Source organism: Gavialis gangeticus, unplaced genomic scaffold (genome assembly GCF_001723915.1).
Source record: "Gavialis gangeticus isolate Ggan-Ray unplaced genomic scaffold, GavGan_comp1, whole genome shotgun sequence".
In the NCBI taxonomy this organism is placed as follows: Eukaryota; Metazoa; Chordata; order Crocodylia; family Gavialidae; genus Gavialis; species Gavialis gangeticus.
This window is the reverse complement of record NW_017729014.1, coordinates 23,909,630-23,929,566: the sequence shown is the minus strand read 5'-3', so window position 1 is coordinate 23,929,566 and position 19,937 is coordinate 23,909,630. Positions and strand designations below refer to the sequence as shown.

Sequence of the window (19,937 nt, the reverse complement as noted above, 5' to 3'; positions counted from 1 at the left end):
TGCTGCTCCTGGACTCTCCCCAGGGCAGCTGCACCCAACGATACCCAGCTGGGCCCTGTTCGGAGGCAGGCAGGTCGGCTGTGGGAAGCTCTTGGTTTTTTAGGTCCATAGCTGAACAAATTAGAGTTTGAGAGGGATCTGTTTGGCCCTGAAGGCAACACACCACTGCTGCATGGAGACAGGGGTGCTGCCGCAGTGGGAGCCGGGTCTCTGTTCCTGACTGGCTGCAGGGTTTGCAAGCAGGAGAGGAGCAAGCTGCTCTGTTGCAATGGGGATAACCTGAGCTTGTGGCCCCAAGAAACATGCCCTCCCCTGGGCTCGAGGCACCTGCTTAGGCCTCGGGTTTCACTGCTGGTGGATTTAAGAAGTGGTCACTGTCTAGCTGGCTTTGGGGTCTCTTGGGGCCTCTCCTGCTTTCCACGGTGCCGTAACACGTGGTCAGCTTAAGTCTCCGGTGTGGTTTGATGCCACTGGAGACGGCGCCCTGAGCTCAGGCTGGGCAGAGCTGAGGGGGAGGCTGGAAGCCCTGGATACAGTCACGTGGTGTTGGCAGCAGTGGCCAGCTTCCTTTGTCCCGGGGCAGCCCATGGAGGGCTCCAGCGTCCAGCCGCATCTCCAGGCCACGCAAGGCTTTCTTCGCCTCAGCTCAGCTCAGTGCACTCACAGCGAGTCGCTATGCACCAAAGAGATTTGGCCCATGGCTCCTGCTATTGCTTTCAGTCACTGCAGGGCATAGGGAAGCACCCTGCCACATAACTGGCTTGCCTGAGCAGCTTTCCTATACAGCCCGAGAGTGGCCCATGCCGCAAGCCCCAGCCCGGCAGGGGCACAGTGGAGGAAGGGGCAGGAAGCGGCAAACTTCCACCTTCCTCTGGAGCTTGGATCCCAGGAAAGATGAGGAAAGCCACGTGGGTCTGCGGCTCTAGCGTGATGCCTCTTGCTGCAGAAGTGCCAGGCCGTGCTCACCGCTCCCCTGCCCTCCCGCCAGTGTAAGTGCTTTAGGAACGCCGGCGCCCGGGCTCCAGGTCTAGAGATCCCGCCTGCGTCCATTCGTGTTCAGCAGCTGCGACCGCATGAGCTGGATGCTGCTCAGGATCTTCTTCTGGTGGCCCATGGGGGTGATGCCCAGGCTGCGAATGTCCCTGCGAAAACAGAGGCCCCATCAGAGATGGTGCTCTCCAGCGACCGGGCACCGGGCTCCAGGCGCCCCTGGATCAGCTCGGTGCCCTGCCAGCGGGGAGGTGCCGCTGTCTCCGTTTCAGGGACTGATCGGCTGTCGTTCTCTATGGCACGCCTCGGTCCCATGACAGCCCCGGTGGGAGAGGGAAGCAGAAGGGGAAATAGCTCCTGGCAGGCTAATAGCAGGCAACAGTGATGCTCTAAAATTGGATTCCCTCTCAGTGAGGTGTCCTCAGATAGCCCCGTCAGATGGACAGACAGCCCCCTCCACCAAACAGCTTCCCTGACTGGCATCAGCTCACACTGACTTCCTTGCAGTCTGACAGTGGCCAAGCTCCTGCCGTGCGGGCTCCTGCGTTGCCCATCTCAAGCTGCTCCCTGCAGCAGGCTCTCGCCAAGCTTGCACCCCGGGTCCTTTGCTCGCGAGCCCTCCCCTTCAGTGACGGAAAGTGAGCTGCCTCCAGATTTGCCCGGCACACCAGAGCCTGTTGGTACCCAAGCCAGGGCACCCCTCTGCCCAGTGCTTCCTTGGCTTCTGGACAGAAATAAGCTCTGGTAAGATGAGGCAAGGTTGCTCCTAGCCTCTGCTCAGATGCACAGCAGTAAGGGGCTGTGGACAGAAGTCACGTGGCTTCCTATTAGGAGCCCTCCAGGACATCTCGGGGCTTGTGTGACCTTAAAAACACGGGGCTTCAGAGCCCCTTGGCTTGTTCTGTCAACTGAGTGACCGCACCAGCCCTATATTACCCACATGCCAGCCAGGCCTGACCCTCACTCTTAAGCTTGCCAGCTCTAGTGAGCACGGAGCGCAGATGGCTGCCGGCCGTGAGATGTAGGCGGGCCAGCCAGTGCAGCACGGCCTGCAGCCCTCCTGCCTTCAGGGTTATACTCACTCGATGCCCATTCGCATCACCATCCCCAGGGAGGAGTACCCAGCCATGACGAAGTTCTCCCGGTAGCGCCCCAGCCTGATGGACTCCAGCCAGTCCTCCACTGTCACACAGCGTGTGAAGTCAAAGATGCCTCTGTCGAAGGGCGTCTGGGTGAAGCTAGAAGACGAGGAGAAAAGCCATCAGCTCAGCTGCTGAGAGAGCGTGGGCTCAGGGCATGGAGTTGAGCAAAATCAGGCAAAATCAGGCAAAAGATTCCCGCGGTCGGGTTGTAGAGCTGCTGCTGGCTGCCCGATGCCCAGAGACTCGGATTCCCTCATGCAGAAAGACCCGTGACATCCTAAGTGAAGGCCTGAGCCAGCAAGGCTAGAAAGGCAGAGGCAGAGGGAGTGCACAAAGGACATGCCTGTTTGTAGTGATCCACACTGTGTGTGTGCAGATGTGCCCATATTTATTGGGTGTGCACAGCTGGGCCCCAGGTTGTGGAGATGCAAGGTGCACGCGTGTGTGCAAAGCCAGGTGTGTGAAGGGCAGGCTCCTTGTCAGCTCAGCTACTCTAGGCATTAAGTAGCCTGTTTCCAACTGCACGCTGTGTCCTGCTGGTGTTAGCCTCCCAGTAAAAGCGGTACTTAGGACCTCCCTGGGGTGTCTGGGAGAGCTAACGCAGCTCATTGTAGTTATGAAGAGGACAGCACTAGACTTGCACTTTGGCTTGGAGAGATGTTTTAGGCACGTCTCGGTAGTTATGATCTATCCCTTCATCCTTGGGCTCTGAGCAGTTGTAGCTGAGAGCCTCTCACTGGTCTGTGGTAGCTGTGAACTGTCTGATTTAGCCACAGTGTATATTCTGGCTTTGGCCTGGAGGCTCTCACAATCAATTGTGGCCACAGTTAATGAAGGAGAAACCACTGTTGCCAGATACTGGCTAGCCGAGAGGCTCCTCAGTTCTCCGCGACTATGAAAACCAGCTGAGGTGAGCTCTGTTTGGGCCAAATGACCTGGCCTGGCTCATGGAGGGTGCAGCAGAGGCCTGCCCGGCTCTTACCGGTTCACTGTAGCCGTGCATTTCAGGTTCTCTGGGTTGCGGATGAGCTTGTCCAGGATGCTGACGATCTGCGAGAAGCGGGGTCTCTCGCTGCGGTCTTTCTGCCAGCAGTCCAGCATGAGCTGGTGCAAGGCTGTGGGGCAGCCCATGGGAGCAGGCAGGCGGTAGCCCTCTTCGACGGAGTTAATGACCTGGAAGGAAGGCTTGCTCTTAGTTAGGAGCGGGCGCACCTGCGGCATTGATGCCTGGGTCCCCTGCATTCATCTCCAGAGGTCGGTGGAGCCAGCTGCCAGCTACACTGACAAATAGCTGCAGAAAGCAGGCGAGGCAGGTACTCTGCAGTGGGATGAGGGGCTCTGCTCTGTCACAGCCCTTCAGTAAAGCAAGCGACTGAAGAAAGTCAGCAAGCCAGGGACGGGATCTGCTTACGAGTAGGGACCACAGGACACAGGCAGTGGCATCAGGGTGTTTTCTGTACGTGTCCCTCTGAACACATCACTGACTAGACAGATATTTGCCCCCACCTTGCTCCAGTCCCTCCCTTCATGAGGTCCCTGCCACGGTCCCATCAACAGGACACTGGTGGCAAAGCTGACACACAAAGCAAGTCAAAGCTAAAATGCACCTTCCTCCACAACCTGCTCAGACTACGGGCTCTCACAGCAAGGGTTATCTTTTCCCCTGTTTGCACTGTATCTGAACCATGAGCCTCCTTCTCATGGGGACTTCATGCAGTCTCCCAGTACACTGGCTGGATAAATCAATTAAGAGCCATGCAGAATACTTAGCCCAGGGCTTTCTGCAACAGTTGTTTCACAGGGGCAGAGCTAAAGTGGTGGGGCCAGCGTGGCCCTAAACCAGCAGAAAGTCTTTCATGCAGAGGGGAGCGTGGCGAGAGGAGATGCCCAGTCCTGGGGTGTGGGCCCCCACTGGCAGCAATGCCTGCAGAGGTGCATCCCCGTACCAGATGCTCCAGGACAAAGCTGCACGCTGTGCACAGCTGTTCGAGAACGCAGGGAGACCCCGGGCTAGAGACACCTTGGGAGGCAGCTCTGCTGTGGGCTGTAACCAGTGTGGACCATGCAGTAATTTGAAGCGTGGCAAGACGACAGCGGCAGCCACAGCAGAGAAGGACCTGTGTGCAATGTGCAGGGGGAAGAGCTGAACCCGCATTTGCCTTCCCAGCCCTACGACATGGAGAGCTGCCCTGGGAAGCCCGGGGCAGGGGCTGGTCCAGGACATCTGCCTGGCTCACTTACGTCTCTGTTGGTCATGTTCCAGTAGGGCCGCTCGCCGTAGGCCAGCACCTCCCACATGACGATGCCGTAGCTCCACACATCGCTGGCGGAGGAAAATTTGCGGTAGGTGATGGCCTCGGGGGCTGTCCAGCGAATGGGGATCTTTCCACCCTGAAACATAAAGGAAAACCTGCCTGAAGCTGCCACCTGGCACAAAGGCCCATGGAAATTCAGGCTCCCAGAGAGCTCCAGGGCTGGCTTCTGCTCTCCATATCTCTCTCAGCCCTCTCCAAGGGTGAGAGCCTTGCCCAGGCGATGAAGATCAAACCTGCATCTGCTGAGAACACACACTAGGAACTGGAATCAGAGCAGTTCACACCTGAAATAAGCAGACCCAGGGTATGAGGGGGCTTTCTCAGTTCACTCTTGATAGTGGCCTAGGAAAGACAGTGCCTCTGCCCCTTCGAATGACACACAGACTGTTTTCTGGTTCAGTGACCAGCTACACAAGCACTGAAGGGCTTGAATATAAATTGTCTCATTACATTTCACTAGGTCTGGGAGTCCTCAAATTGGAAAGTGCATTCAGATATTCTTCCCTCCTTCAAATGATCAGCCATGTCCTCTCCTGGGCAAGACTGGACCCCATAAATGGCCAAAGGTAGGGAAGCTAGCACAGACCAGATGCCTCGTCTCCATTACATCATCCAGGCCAGGCCAGCGCAGGGTTAGCTACAAGACATGCTGGGGGGTCATCAGCTTGGACAAGCTGAGGAGGTGGCAAGCACGGTGTCAATCAGAAGACGACCACGGGCCACGCATGTGATGTGGTTGCAAAACAGATGAATGGGATCGTAGGGTGGAGCAGGCAAAACATCCCAGCCAGTATCAGTGTTGAGGTGCTGGAGAGAGATCACTGGGGATAGCAGTTCTGGCCACCCCTGTTCAGGAAATGTCCCGGGCAGGGGGTTGGACTCGATGATCTAATCGGTCCCTTCTGACCCTAAAATGTATGAAATCTATGAAATGGGAATTCCAGCTGGAACAGGGACAGGGAAGAGATATCAGTCAGATGCAGTCGGCTGTGCTCACGGGGGATGGAGCAAGATGTAACGGGCTCACTCTGGACCAGAGGAGATTCCTGCCATTCGCGCATGGGTCGTGACTCCATTTCCTTGCCCACGACTGCGTGTTTGCTCCTGTTCATAATCCCCACTACGCCATTGATTTTTTCCCCCCAAATGCTCACTGCTGACTCACGGGCAGCCTGCGGTTCACACAAACCACCAGGGCCTTTCTGCAGCACCGCAGCCTGGCCAGTTGTTCCCTGATTTGTGTTTGTGCATGTGAGGACTTGGCACTTTAGCCTTCTCGAATTCAATCCTATTTCAGACCCTTTCTCCAATGGATCAAGGTCCATAGCCTTTCCTCAATGGGGTCTGCAGCCCCACCCAGCTGGGGGGCCTCTTCAAATTTCCTTAGTGAGCCCCCACTTTCATTCTCCCCATCATGAATAAAACTATTAAACAGCATTGATATTAAACAGCACCCATCAATGCTAGATGTCATCTGTCAGTTTATGGCCCACTCCCACAGCTTTGTAAAAGCTCTCTGTAAACTCTTCTCCATTAGCTTTGGATTTGACTGCCCAGAAATATGTTGTGTCAGCGCCACACTTTGCCTTCTTGTCATTTATTCCCTGTTCCAGATCATTTGTGAATATGCTGAACAGCACAAAGCCCAGCACAGACCCATGGGGGACCCCACTGCAGCGCAGGTCCAGGGTCTGCACTGGTCGCCTTCTGCCGGAGGGAAGAAAAGCTCGCAACACTCAAGTCTCTCAGGAGGGTTACAAGAAACAGCATGCTGGTGGTCAAGAAAGCAGCTTGAAATTTCTCTTCCATTCGCTGTGAAGTCCTTAACATTGATGTGGCACTTACAGTGCTCCTTCTAGGGGCTGGGCACTCAGTATCCCCATGGGTGTGCAGGTCCTGAGGTTAGCTCCTAGCGGGGGCTGCTGGGTGCACAACGTTGTCATGATGAACACAAGCACAGGGACAGCAACGTCGTTGGCCTGCAAGTCTCAGTCGGCAGAGCCAGGTGGAGCTGAATCCACCTGGCTTGGCGACGGGTCGTCCAGAACCGGAGCTAACAGCCAGTTAACTGGTTCTAAAGATCTGGTGGAAGACCTACTAGTCCTGATATAAAGCGAGTGCTGATATAAAGCAAAGTTTCTGCATTGTGGTACACTTAAGTTGAGTAAGGGCATCTTTATAGCTGCTTGCTAGCAGTACCTGACCTATCTAGTTTTGAGCTAGCTCAGAGATATCTGCAGTACACTGCAGTCATGTACTTTAAACAACAATTCTTGAGCAGAGGTTAAATGTCCCAATCTCTGATCCCATCTCTTGAGTGAGTCTCCCTTCTGCTTCAGACAGCCCAAATACTGAGACACTGAACATAGGAGATGCCTCAGGTGATCTAAAGTTTTCTTTCGTGGTCACCCTCACACTGAATCCGGCTAAGACATCAAAAGAAACACGTCCACTGATGGCTTGAAACCCACAAAATGAATCTACTGCTCATGAGGCTTGTTCTGGTTATCTCACAGACACCATCATCAGGCTGGGTTTTGATCCTGCTGGGGAACCTTAACGGGGGTCCTGCTGATTCACCGAGACAGACGACTTCTTGTGTGACCTTGGTACAAATAAGGCCGGGCTGAGCCTCAGGGCAGAAGATACAGGGCGTTTGCTGAGCCAGCCTGGGGGAAGAGCAGCACACTGGGCTTGATCTGATCTTTGCTATCCTACTGTGGTTTTCTTTGGTAATGAAGTGAAGTCCAAAGGTAGCAATTTTAGCAAGGAAACCAACCTGTTTGCACTCGACTCTGAGAGAAGGCTGTGTAAAAAATGCAGGATTGTAGCATTAGTTAACCAAATAATTTCCTTTCAAATGATTTATAATGGTATAAAGGCATCCCTAGTTCCTGGCACTGGCACAAGGAGGCAAAGTGAGGAGAGTTGCTTGCATGTCTGATTTCTATACCTGACCGTGCTGCTGCAGCCTGGAATGAAACACGGGTCTTTGCAACCAGTACAACGAGAGAGACAGCAAGCACCAGGCCAGGCCAGCCAGGGACGTACCGTAGTCGTGTAGGCAGCATCAGGATCATCCTCGAGGATCCGTGACAGGCCGAAGTCGGACACTTTGCAGACCAGGTTGCTGTTTACGAGGATGTTGCGTGCTGCCAGGTCTCGGTGCACATAGCCCAGGTCAGCGAGGTATCTCATGCCGGCACCGATGCCTCGCAGTATGCCCACCAGCTGGATGATGTTGAACTGCCCGTCGTGTTTCTGGAGACAACACAACCTAGGCATTATTCAGGGCTTCTCGCTGGGTCTCCAGCAGGCACCGAGTCGGCTCGGCGACTTGGATTCTGCTCACGCTCCTGTGCCAGAGAGGGCGAGCTCTACCCTCGTTAACCTGACTCATTAAGCTCACCCATTCTGGTCAGGAAGACCCTGGTGTCCCTCTGTAAATCCAGACACTTGTTAGTGCATGTCTCCCCAGGCCAGGCTGAATGAAGGAGGGATTAGTGCTCCTGTCACACCTGACCCCTTCCTCCTGGGTTCCTGTACAGCAAACCCGAGTAGTCGCCCTGCCTCCTGGACTGCGATGCTCCCGGGGGAGCCAGCCGGGAAGCTTTGGAGCTAGTGTTTCCTGCAGAGGTAAGAGCTCAATCGCTGCTTTTACTCAGAGGTCACAGTGGTCAGGAGGCTGCAGAGTATAGATCAGCCTGTTCTTCCCTCTCATCAGTCACTCAGCCTTCAGGAATGTGCAGTGAATAAAAATACAGAGGTCCTTACCCGGAGAAAGGAATCCAGTGAGCCGTTCTCCATGTACTCGGTCACAATCATTACCAATTTGCCTACAGAAGACAAGAGAGGTCACGTTAATAGAGAAGTCACCTTCCTCTGGGAGCCCCTGCCCCAGCTGTGCGCAGAGAAGGACGCACGCCCCAGGCCAGCGGGGCAACCTCTGTGCTCCTGCGGCCTCGCACAGATTCAGGGAGGTCCCGTCCCAGGGCTGAGAAGGACCCACACAATTGTGTGGCTGTGGCAGGAACGCATCAAGCTGGGAGCCTCTCGACAGGCGCCATTGATGGTGCTAAGTCAGTTCCATTGTCTAAATGAAATTTGCATCCTATTACCATAATGCTTTGCATTACAATGGGCTTGTAAAAACTAAGACTTCAAATTACAATTCAGTACATACAGCCTTTAAATTCAAAAATGAATGCTAACGGGTAGCACCTCTCCTACCGCAGTATCCCCGATCCGTGGCACTGGGGTGCGGGCAGAGTGGGCTGGGGGAACGCGGCATGTCAAGCAGGTTCTGTTGCAAAGGACGCCGAGTCCTCGTTTTTCACCTCCGTGGAGTGAATGGCTAAACCTCCCCGCCCCCAACAACCAGCAGCCTCCTGCCAGTGGTTTGAGCCAGGAATAGACGGTTCTCTTCTCTAATGGAGTTGGAAGGGGAAGGAGAAAAGCAGCAGCTTGTCCTGCGAGTGACAAGCTGTCTCCCTCTGAAGATGCTAATGGGGAACGTCAAAAGGAAAGAAAGCTGCTGGGCTGAGAAGCAGGTTCCCAGAGCTGGGAGACGAGAGCCCAGCTTCAGACCAAGCTGCCGAGGCCTCCTGGCCATGTTAACGGCCAGGGGCACGTCAGAAAAATCTCCTGGGCATCAGACCCGGGCAAAGCTGGAGGAGCCGTGGCAGCATTGGGGCAAGGTTTGTCCATGCCCTCCTGCCTCCCAGCACGCATCCTGCTCCCCAACAAGGGCCCTCTAGGAATGACAGAGCAGTGCTGTGTCCTTGGCAGATGCCGTGTTGCTTGTCTGATGTGGCCGCTTGCCCCCAGGGGCATGGCCTGAGCCCTCCCCACAATGACCCGTTAGCCCAAGGATCCTGGCCGTGCTTTGCATCAGTTGTCTACATCCTGGCTGCATCCCTTAGTTTCCTCCATAGCTCCCACCAGCTGCGATATTGCCAAGACCTATCCCAAACCTTTGTGGGTGATGTAGTGTGCAGGGAGGTGGCTGCGAGGCAGGTGCATGTCTGCAGGCTGCACAGAACACCTTGCTGTTGCGTGCATTGCACAGGGGCAGCTTTGGGGAGGAAAAGAGCTAGGAAAATGCAAGGCCCGTGAGCGACGATGGCACGAGGCGGCTGGAGATGCAGAACACATCTGCAGGGAGCTCTCTGCCAGGTCTGGGATGTGAAACCTTTCCCTGAGGCACCCTGCACTCAGATCACATCCCACAATCTCCCAAGCGCCCTGCACCGCCTATGAGACTTTGTCAATTTGCTGCAAGCCAGCCACGTACTCCTCGTCACAACACCCTCCAGGTGGATGACGTTGGGGTGGTCAAACTGCGCCATGATGCTGGCCTCGCTCAGGAAGTCCCGTCTCTGCTTCTCCGTGTAACCGGCTTTCAGAGCTTTGATGGCCACAGGAATCTCCTTCTTGCCCGGCAGTTTCAGACGCCCGTAGCAGACCTCCCCAGACTCTCCTGCAAAGCGAGAGGAGACAAATCGAAGGGGCTCAGGTCCCAGCAGCACTTTGGCACTCCAGGCTGAACCGAAGCCAGCAGCCAGGAGGCCTGTTTCCTGGATGCAACAGAGAGCCTGCAGCATGGCATTACCCATCCTGGGGCCTCGTTTGTAAAGTGCTTGGGGACTGATGATGGCAGGCGTACTGGATCATTATCATCTGGGGATTTCCTATTTGACTTACAGCCCAGCAGAAGGTGGGATGGATTCCAGAGAGCAGGGCTGCAAGCGTCTTCCAGCCTGGGCCTTCCCTGACAGCTCTGGGCCCTCTCCTTCGGGAGGCTCAAGGCAGTGGAAAGGGACCCAGACTCTGTGCGGCCATAGGATATCTTGGCCCAAATCCTATATCACCCGCAGGCTTCTGAGTGCTACTTATGCATCTAAATGTAGAGAAGGAAGAGGTGCTGTCTGCCACGTAGGCAGATTTTAGATCCTGTTCTCCTGCATGACTAGACTTTTCCTTCCAAGCGTGCTCAGAAGGAACTGGCTGTGGCCACTTCTGCTTAGTGGTGATCTTATTCTGCCTTATTCACTGAATCATAGCAAAGTTGGGCTGGAAGGGACCTCCAACCCTATCTACTCTGACCCCCTGCCTGAGGCAGGATCATCCTTGCCCAAAACATCTGCAAGTCCCTGTCCAATGGATTCCTAAAATTACCCCATTAGCCCCAGCACAAGGTACAAGGCCCAAAGACATCAGGAGCCCCATAACCTGCCGTCAGTCCTGCAGCTGTGAGGGATGTTAAAATGCACCTAAGAGCACCAAGGAAGAGGGCGAGGTTGTGCCTGGAGCCCCTGAACTGTGCACACATCCTTGAAACACTGTCAGTGCAAATGCAGGCAGAGTGGCTGCCTGAGAGAAGAAGCCTCCATCCTCCTACCCAATGCCTAGTAGTCACGACACTTGCACCTCAGCTCCAGGCCACCCTCAGCCAGAGGGGTTTGAACTCCCAGGGCAGTGCCCTAACCACTGGGCTATGGACCAGGCAGGGCAATGCCTCCTGTCCAAGATGAGCCAGTGGGCTGCCAAGAGGGAAGAAGATGTAGGGTCAGAGAGGCAGCAAGGCAGAGGAAGCCTGGCACTAGGGCTCAGTGGTAGTGCCTTGAAAAGGAGTGGATTTTAGGGTCCAGTCCTTGCTGCTGCCCCCTAGGGTGTGTTTAATGGTCCCTGGATAAAACAGATGGTTGCCTGTTGCTGCCCCACAGCCACCCTCCCTGTCTTTTTTTTCCTCCAGCTAGAGACTCACGTAGAGCTACGAACTGTCAGGGTTATATTTTTGAGACCAAACTTGTGGTGCCCCTGCTGCCAGACCACCAGCCAAGCTCCCCTGATGCACGCCAGTGTGGCATCTAATGGTTTATTTCTTGTATTCATAGATTCATAGAAGTCGGGTCGGGAAGGGACCTTGTAGATCTTCAAGTCCTCCCACCTGCCCTGGGCGGGAGAGAAAACTGGGCTCAAATGACCCCAGCCAGGTAGGGTCTTTTGTGCTCAGAAACCCACCGTGCGGGTGAAGCTAAGTGAAATCTCCAGCATTTCACTTAGCCCCTTGCCTCCGCCGAGCCCCGTACACCTCTGTCATGGGATGAGATCAGGTTTCCTACGACAGGTCCGAGGGTGTGATGGACACAGAGCCAGAGACTCACCAGACCCGATGATCTTCTCGATCTTAATCCGGGAGGCCTCGATCTCTCGTGTGAATTCATGCACGGCCTGGCAGGGGTCCTCGTAGGTGTGGGGGTCCACGTAGAACTTGGACTCGGGGAACTTCACTGCTCGAATCCAAAGAGGAAAGAAACGGTGAGATCCCTCAAGCAGCAACGGCACCTGGGAGCTGGGGAGGCAGCAGGGATCCCAGGCCCAACAGTGGAGCTAGCCAGGAGAAGGAAGAGCTACTTGATGACTCTTCAGAGCAGTGCAAAGGAGATGCTCCCATCACCCAATGCTGGGGAACATCCGTAGAGATTCCCTTGTGAAAATGCAGACTTCCTCAGAAAGGCCCATGGAGTTTGGATACCCTGAGAGCCTGGGAAACCATGCAGGGACTAGAAAGACCCTCCCAGAGCCCCCCACCTTGGGCAGCAAGAGCAGCTGACCCTAAACACACCTCCATAAGCACCTGGGTCTTCCCCACTGGGCACCGGTACTTGCACCTCCCCTCTGCCAGCCTGTCACTATGCAAGCCGCAGACCCCACTGCAGACATGTACTGATGACAGTGCTCTCACAGTCTTCCCACCCAGCTGGTTTATCCAGGCTCTGAGTAACAAGGGCTTGTTGAATGCTGGCTCCCAGCAAACCACCCCTGCAGTGCTAGGAGGAAATAAATCCAGCAGAAGCTTCTGCCCCATGAATTTCTCTCAAGCCGGCGGTTCTCCATGCAGCACAGTGAGCAGAGCGGAGCTGGCCGTGCACCTACCCTGGCCGTTCTGATAGTGCATCTTCTCCTCATCCGAGTCCTGGAAGGCTTTGCTGTAACCACAGTGCCTGGCCGGGAGACACAAGAGCAAGAGGGAAGGGGCCTGTTAAACCAGCATAGGGGAGTGGAGTGCAGTGGGTTTCCGGAGAGGACCACCCTGGAGCCGGATGCAGGAGCAGGAGGTCACAGGTGGGAGCTGAGCTGGAGCTGAGATGCTCCCCATACACACTGCTGACAGCTGGGCTGCATGGAGGAAGCTCATCTCACAGCCCACCCTGCCTGCTCTCTCCCGTGCACCTCTGTACTTTGGTTTAGCTGGGGACCCTTCATGTGCATTGTCCCAGGCTAGCCACAATGGAGGTCAGAGGACAGCAGCACAAACCCCAGCACCTAACAGTGACCATCTTGGCTTCCCAGTGCACATTTCTGCAGTAGCACTGCACTCCTGGAGGGTTCACGGCAGCTCACTGCACAATCCCCCTCTTTTCTAGGACTCTCTTGCATGACAGGGACTCTAATGTCTTATCTGCCTCTCTCCACGGCCACACTGCTGCCCCCCAGCATTTGGTACTTAGCCTCCTGGAAGTGGAGAAGGAACGGTGGCCAGGGTCTCTCTCCACGTTTGTCTGCAGCTGCAGACAGGAAGAGAGTGGAGCTTCGTCCCTTTTAGACCAGCTGCATGCTCTGCCATGCTAGCTGCTGTGCAGTTGATCTCAACAAGGCTTCACTTGCTTTGCCAGGCAGAGAAGAGCTAGTTGTTGGCAGAGCGCTCGGGCCTGGGGCCACACCACCCACTGCCCCGCTTCCAGGGACAGCTGGTTTAAGCCAGAGAGAGCTCAGCCTATCGCCTACCTCTTCTTGCAGATGAGAACCACCAGCAGCATCACGAGGCCAGTTATCAGGGTCAGACATATCCAGACGATTGTCATGGTGTCGTACCGGAGAGCAACTGGAAGGGAAATATCACAAAAGTGCTAGCTAGACGGGAGCATCCAAGGGCTAGCATCTGGAGTAGGGAGCCCACCCACCCACTGGAGAACGCCTGCTGTAATATGTAATGCTTGCTTCTCCTTTCCACCTCTCCCTCCTTGCTGTCACTCACCTGGTTTCCCAGTCTCCACCTCCACGATCTGGCTGAATCTTCCACAGCCGGCAGAAGTTCGCGCCCGGACCTGGAATATGTAGCGGGTCGCTGGCTTGAGACCAGAGACAGTAGCACTGGTGCCTCTGGATTTCAATGTAGAATAACTCTGCATTTCCTTGTCCTGTTGGAGCACAAAGCAGAGATGTCATTGAGACTGCTCAGAGACCAGGAGGAAGGATGAGGGGAGCAAATGTAGTCCTTGGCTTGTAACAGTAATTACACCATGGACCGTGTATAACAAACAATAACACTGTATTAGTCCAGCGTGCTGGGACTGTTTGGGCCCAGACAAGCATATCCACAGTTACCTTCTCGTAGTACTTGATCTCGTATTCCAGGATGATGCCGTTGGGCTGGTCGGGCTCTTGCCACAGCAGCGTGACACTGTTCTGACCTGTGCTCTCCTGGCGGATCATCATCACCTGGGAGGGGGCTGCAAACAAGGCAGAACATCAGCAACTGGATTCACCCCCCCGGACAGCGTGAATCTCCCTGGACCCCGAGTGCCAACAGTTCTTTGCAACAGAAGAACGGCTCTATTATTTTTCTGCAGTCAAGAAGTGAGTGAAAGCAGAGCTGGCATTTCCTGAGGGGTGCTCTGAGTCTAACAAGGGGTGCCTTGGCTCTAAAGCATCTGAGAGCCGCTGCTCTGCAGGTCTGGCTGGGCTGCAGCACAGACTTCAAGGAAGCACTGTCCCTAACAAGTCTGATCAAGTGAGAGCAGACGGAGGGAAGCATCACATGCAACGTGGTGCACCCCAGGGGATCCTGAGCTCCCAGCTTTCTGTGCTTAGGCCCGTGGCGACATAAATCAGTGGTGTGCAACTCCTCCCCAGATGTTCCTCCTGGTTAGGAAGGATCAGCCGAAGGGCTGTTCCACACCCAGGCGTGTCCCATGAACTGCACTGGCATTACATACATGTGGGAAGCATCCAGACTCACCCTTGTACCTAGTAAGCATGAAAATACCCTAGTGAAAGGAAAGAGCGTGTCTATACTACAGCAACTGCTGTGTAGTTTAAACCTATCGGAGCTGGCCCGGGTACAGATAACAGTCAATGCCTGGCAACACAGCCGGCTGCAAACTGCAGAGGTAGGGAGATACTCAGGCAGCGAGCCTCTTGGTGATACTGCAGCTAGGCTGTTCTTGCTATCTGAATGAGGGAGATCAAGCTAGGCTACCTCCATGGTGCCTTCACAGTGTAGACATACCCCACGGCTATGCAGAAAACAGCCCAGGGAGCGGCAGCACTGCAAAACGCGGTTCGCACACAAACCATCAGCAGTGACACTGCAACCCTGGGCTGTGCTTGAACTCCACCCTGGCATTTCCAGACTCCAGAAACTATCCAGTGATAATCCCCGGTGATAACCCCTGCAGGGCTCAAGACAAAGTTGCTGAATGAGGCAAGAGGATGAGGGAAGGTGAAAGATGAAGCACTACTTGCGTGCAAGTGCAGCGACAGGCTTCTCTCTAGGCTAGACATCATTGCAAGGATGCACATTTGTCCTTTCCAACAGGAAGCCAAAGCTCTAGGTGCAGATAGGATGGAGTCAATCCTTGTGCTGCCTCCCCTGCTAGCTCCAGTGAAGATTCCTTCGACATTGTGTTGAGTCTCTGCTCTCTTGTGTATTCAACTAGACCCCGAGTCCCCGCCTTGCTCAGCGCTGGGGAGTCATCAGGTTGAAAGCTCCCCGCAGGCCAGCAAAAGATTGCTCACATTCATAGCGAGCGAGCTGTTTTGTGCCTTCAATCCCAGGCCTCCTCTCTTTCCCTGCAGGGTTCCTTCGAACCCCGCTGTCTGCCAGAGCCGTGCCGTGGAGCAGGACAGCTGGGATTTTACACAGACGCTGCTGCTAAACTCCAATTACTACCGAGGTACCTGGCCCTGCTGGTTTCACGGTGCCTGCTCAACAGTTAACTTCCAGGAGGGAAGCTACATCAGGAATAGTCCACCTCCCTCTGTGCAGCCAGCCAACACGGACATCTCCGGAGTGGCCCTCCCAATAGCACAGGAGGGATGCAGCTGATCAGTGCTGGGCCAGGGCCAGGGCCAGGGCCAGGAGGGTGCCAGGGGTCTACAGAGAAAGTTTACAACCAACTCCCTGGCTAGGGCTGGACCAGTGTGACTCCTGTGACGCCTCCAGAGCTACTCACAACTGCCTCCCTGAAAAACAGCCCTGCACTTGTCTCCAAACAGTGCTGGGTGGGTGGGAGAGGCAGGCCCCTGCCCTGGGGTGGCGCCTGGATGGACCTGCAGGCAGGTCCCATCTTCTCCAGGACCTGGGGGACTGCTGGGAAGACCTGTCTGGGATGTGAGGTTGTTTCTCAGCAGGAGATTTGAAAAAATAAGACATGCATGAGAGAGGCTTTCCCTAACAAACGCTGCCGTCACCTGCCAGCGGCCGGCACTGGTGGGAGGTGGAAAGAGAGCACTAGGCAGGGCATGAACTTCTGTCTGGCACTTTGGGATGGGAGGAGAGGGCTGGGAAGGAGCAAACCTAAAGGTTCGCGCTCCTTAGTGTCATTCATCTACACGCAAATGCCCTGTGTGCCTGTGCCCCCGGGGCGACAGGGTGCCCCCGCAGCAGGACAGATGGAGGGATAAATGGAGAGGAGTCAGCCTGCAAGGGCTGAGCGAGCTGAGAAGGATGAATCTCTTACTCGCGGAGGTGGGTGTCTGCCAACAGCAGCTCTGCTGCAACCCACACACTGCTCATGTCCCTCATGCCAGCATCACGAGGGCTAAGGAGATGCTCACAGTCCCGCTGGCCCCATCTGAAGTGGTCTGGGTTATTTCTCATGGACCCCTGTGTGGAAATTACTGCCATCTCCACGGGCAAGCCACATCTGCCCTCCAGCTCCACACATGAAGACCAGAGAGAGGTCATTAGCCCTGTCACTCTGAAGTCTAGCAGAGGTAGAGGTGCCCCTTATAGACTAACTGAACCAGAGATTTGTCAAATGAAGTAAGCAGCTGTTCAGGAAAGTTTATGCAGCTCTGATTCAGTTAGTCTACACAGTGCACCTCTGCTCTGCCCTCTGTACAAAGACCATGTGCAGGGAGACCCTGGGCTGCCTTCAGCACCAGAGCATTGGCCCTGCAGGCAACTGTTTGGCACATAATAATAACATAACAATTGCTGTGTATGTACTGGGCCAGACCCTTGGTCCACGTGGCCCAGTCTCTGGTGTCACAGGGCAGCAGAGGAGGCTGGAGGGGAGAGTGAACTGGGTCTCACCAGGTTTTTTTCCCATTTCTGTCTCTTGCAGCCTCCAGTATTTCAGGTCTAGGAAGCTCTGATGCAGAGACCATGCCCCTTGCTCCCCTGCTCAATAGTGACTGATGCCCTTTTCCTTTAAGAACGTGTCCAAGCCCTTTGTGAATCGGGCTGAACTCTCCACTTCCCCTGCATCGGGTGGCAACAAGTCCCACGGTTTAATTACGTGCTGCATGAAAAAGAACGGCCTTGGGGGTTGGACCCGATGCTCTCACGAGGTCCCTGCCAGCCCTAATGTCCATGCGATCTGTAGTGTTCATTTTAAACTGACTGCCCACTTGTTTCACATTGTGACCCCTTGTTCTTGTATTGTGAGAGGCCGTAAATAATAAATCCCTATTGACTTTTGGCTTTGCCATTTAGTATTTTGTAAACCCTTCCCCCCTCGAGTGTCTTTCCTAAACCAAGCAGGCCTGGTCTCTGTAGTCTTTCCTCACACAGAAACCCCTCCAGACTGCTCATCATCCTGGTTGCCCTGCTCCAGTTCTTCCATCTCCTTGCTGCGCTGCGGGGACCAGAACTGGGCAGTGTGCAAGGTGTGGACACACTGGATTTACAAAGGGGCACAACGCTATTGTCGGTTGTCTTTACAGTTCCCCTCCTGAGCACCCCTAGTTTTGTGCTCGTCTTTGAGGGCTGTTGGCTCTTTGGGAAGAGGTGCAACCGGAGCCGATACCAGAGGACGTGGGCCGCCATGCTGTCTGGCGACATCTGTTTCTCCTACCTGCCTGGTTTGTGGTGATGTTGGCCACTGCGAATCTCCTGGGCTCCAGGCTGAGGTCGGACACCCCGTTGATGGCTTCCACCCAGAAGGAGTAGTTCGTGTGGGCCATGAGGTTGGTGACGGTGAGGCCCCCCTGCACCAAGCTCATCTGCTGAGGGACGAAGCGGATGCCGTTGCTGCACGTCTCACACTGGCCCAGGTCCCATGGGCAATGCCTGCAGACCACGTTGTACATGATGTCGGCTCGGCCTCCCTTGTCCAGTGGCGGGCCCCACTCCAGCGTCACCGAAGTGCCGTTCACACTGGAGATCAGGTTCACGGGAGTAGAGGGGGGGCCTGGAAAGAAAGCAGAGATCCAGGCAGATGGGAAAGGGAAGGGGCTCTGGGAAGTGGCATGGTCCGAAGCCCCCCAGCCCAGGGGTGGCATGCTCTGCAACAGAGGACAGAGACCGGCAGGGCAACCAGAGGAAGGCGTGCCCTGTGCGTCCATGGGGGGAATATCACTGCAGAGATGCAGGCTGGCCAGAGGAAGACATGCTCTGAAGACAGAAAGCAGTGATTGAATGGGCAGATCTGAATGCATGGAAACTGCCTGCCTTCCCTGGCATGTCAGCAACTCACAGTTGATCTGCCGCTTCCAGAGACAGCACACGCCTGTGCAAGGGAGACAGGCTGGGCTGAACAGGAAAGTGTTCCCCTTCCTGACACGATGGAGACAAAAGTATATGCTTTAGCACTGGAGATAGGAAAATTAAACAAGAACATCCTTTCAACAGCATCATCAGCACACGCACATGCACACACACACACACACTCCCCAGCAACCAAACACATGGATGCACAGACACACACAGCCCTTCCCCAGACACACACGCCTCCTCTAGAAGCACAAGCAGTTATACAAATGCACACATCTCCCAGAAACATGCACACCACTGGGCACACAGATGTATGCTCTCACACAAGTACACACAAACACCCCCCCCGCAGAAACACACACATCTGTGGGTACAGAGACATGCACACACTCATCCCCCAGAAGCACAAATGCACAGGTATACAAAAAACACTCCCCCCACCCCCGGAACCACATATACACATCGCCACACTCAGTCATTCCTCGGGCCCACACGCCCAGGCACACAAAAATACACCCAGAAGCACACATGCACTCCTCCCACAGATGAAGAAACTCATATGGCAAAGAACCAGAGAGAGAAACTTGCCACTGACAGAGACACAGCCTGCAGGCTCTCAGAGAGCCTGAGACGCACGCGGCCAGGGATGCAGCCTGCCCACGCGGATCTACAAATACACATGCACCTGTAGCAATGCAGGCACGTGTTCACACCTCCTCTGCACAACCACCCAAGGAAAACCCCACGCAGACCCCAGGGCACCCGGCATGCAGCCTGCAAGGCCCTGTCCACACTAGGAAAAAGGCACAATAGCTAGTGTGCTCCCCAGTGCCTGCAGGCTAGGCACCCTGCAGCTGTAATGAGTGAGCTGGTTGTTCAGACATGGGGTGGGCATGCCCCCCTGCTGCCATAAGCACTTGGCAAAGCTCCCACTGACTCCAGCATGTCTGGGAATCGGTTGCTGCAGTTTTTAACCTGTTTCCACCTGGGCACCAGCACATGCATAGTCTCTTGGTGCATGGAGTGGCTCTCTCCTGCACCCCCACCCCAGTGCTGTCCCCCGGGCACATCTTTATCCAGGTCCTGGCCCCTTCATGCCCCTCTGCTGTGGGGCAGGCAGGCATCTGGCCAAAGCTCGGCTGGGTGGAGGATACTCACGGGTGCAGGCTGCCGACGGAGCGTCCTGAGCTGCCCGGTAGTAGCTGCTGTCACAGCGGCACACCTGGGCGCCTTGGCTCTCCGAGTGACTGTGCAGGGGGCACTTCGCACACAGCTGGTCGCCAGGGGCTGACTTGTAAAAGCCCAGCTGGCAGGCTGCAAAGAAAGGAAGGGGAAGGGGTGTGAGGGTAGGGCGCAGCGCATGTGCACTGGCTTGGTCAACCCCACCAACATGGAGCTGAGCAATCCCAAGGTGAGATAGTTTGGCTCCTGACTTCCCTGCTTGCTCTCTCCTCGGGGACCCTCTCTGCTGGAAACACTGAGACAGCTTCCCCTTGGGAGTGGCGAGGGGTATTGGGCTCCTGACACAGAGCTGCTCCAGGCACGTGCCTGGCCCTCTCCACTGCTGGCTGCTCCTGCCTCCCCGAGCCGTGCAGTATGGGGCAGGGGAATAGACCTAGCAGGAGCCTGGGGTAGGGCGAGATTCCTCGGCCAGCCAGGGGAACGGGGGGCTCCTTCCCTGCCGAGAGGAAGGAAGGATGGACTGGGCTGTGCTCTGCTACAGGCTTCCCCTGGTGTTTCATGTGCTGCTGGCTAGGTAATAAC

At 55.3% G+C, this 19,937-nt stretch overlaps 1 protein-coding gene across 1 annotated transcript in view; it reads right to left on the bottom strand.

The window, feature by feature from the left end:
• Window positions 1-1,026: 1,026 nt before the first annotated feature.
• Window positions 1,027-19,937, bottom strand: part of LOC109293578 (ephrin type-A receptor 8-like) — a 25,375-nt gene continuing 6,464 nt past the window's right edge. Inside the window, exons 2-15 of the mRNA XM_019511583.1 lie at window positions 19,332-19,665; window positions 17,536-17,871; window positions 13,838-13,962; window positions 13,488-13,650; window positions 13,238-13,334; window positions 12,386-12,453; window positions 11,614-11,739; window positions 9,741-9,926; window positions 8,222-8,283; window positions 7,499-7,708; window positions 4,374-4,523; window positions 3,115-3,305; window positions 2,073-2,228; window positions 1,027-1,142 (exon numbers count right to left, since the gene is read on the bottom strand). Coding sequence (XP_019367128.1) covers window positions 1,028-1,142; window positions 2,073-2,228; window positions 3,115-3,305; window positions 4,374-4,523; window positions 7,499-7,708; window positions 8,222-8,283; window positions 9,741-9,926; window positions 11,614-11,739; window positions 12,386-12,453; window positions 13,238-13,334; window positions 13,488-13,650; window positions 13,838-13,962; window positions 17,536-17,871; window positions 19,332-19,665 — 2,319 coding nt within the window. The 3' untranslated portion in view covers window position 1,027. The remainder of the gene's footprint in view (window positions 1,143-2,072; window positions 2,229-3,114; window positions 3,306-4,373; window positions 4,524-7,498; window positions 7,709-8,221; window positions 8,284-9,740; window positions 9,927-11,613; window positions 11,740-12,385; window positions 12,454-13,237; window positions 13,335-13,487; window positions 13,651-13,837; window positions 13,963-17,535; window positions 17,872-19,331; window positions 19,666-19,937) is intronic.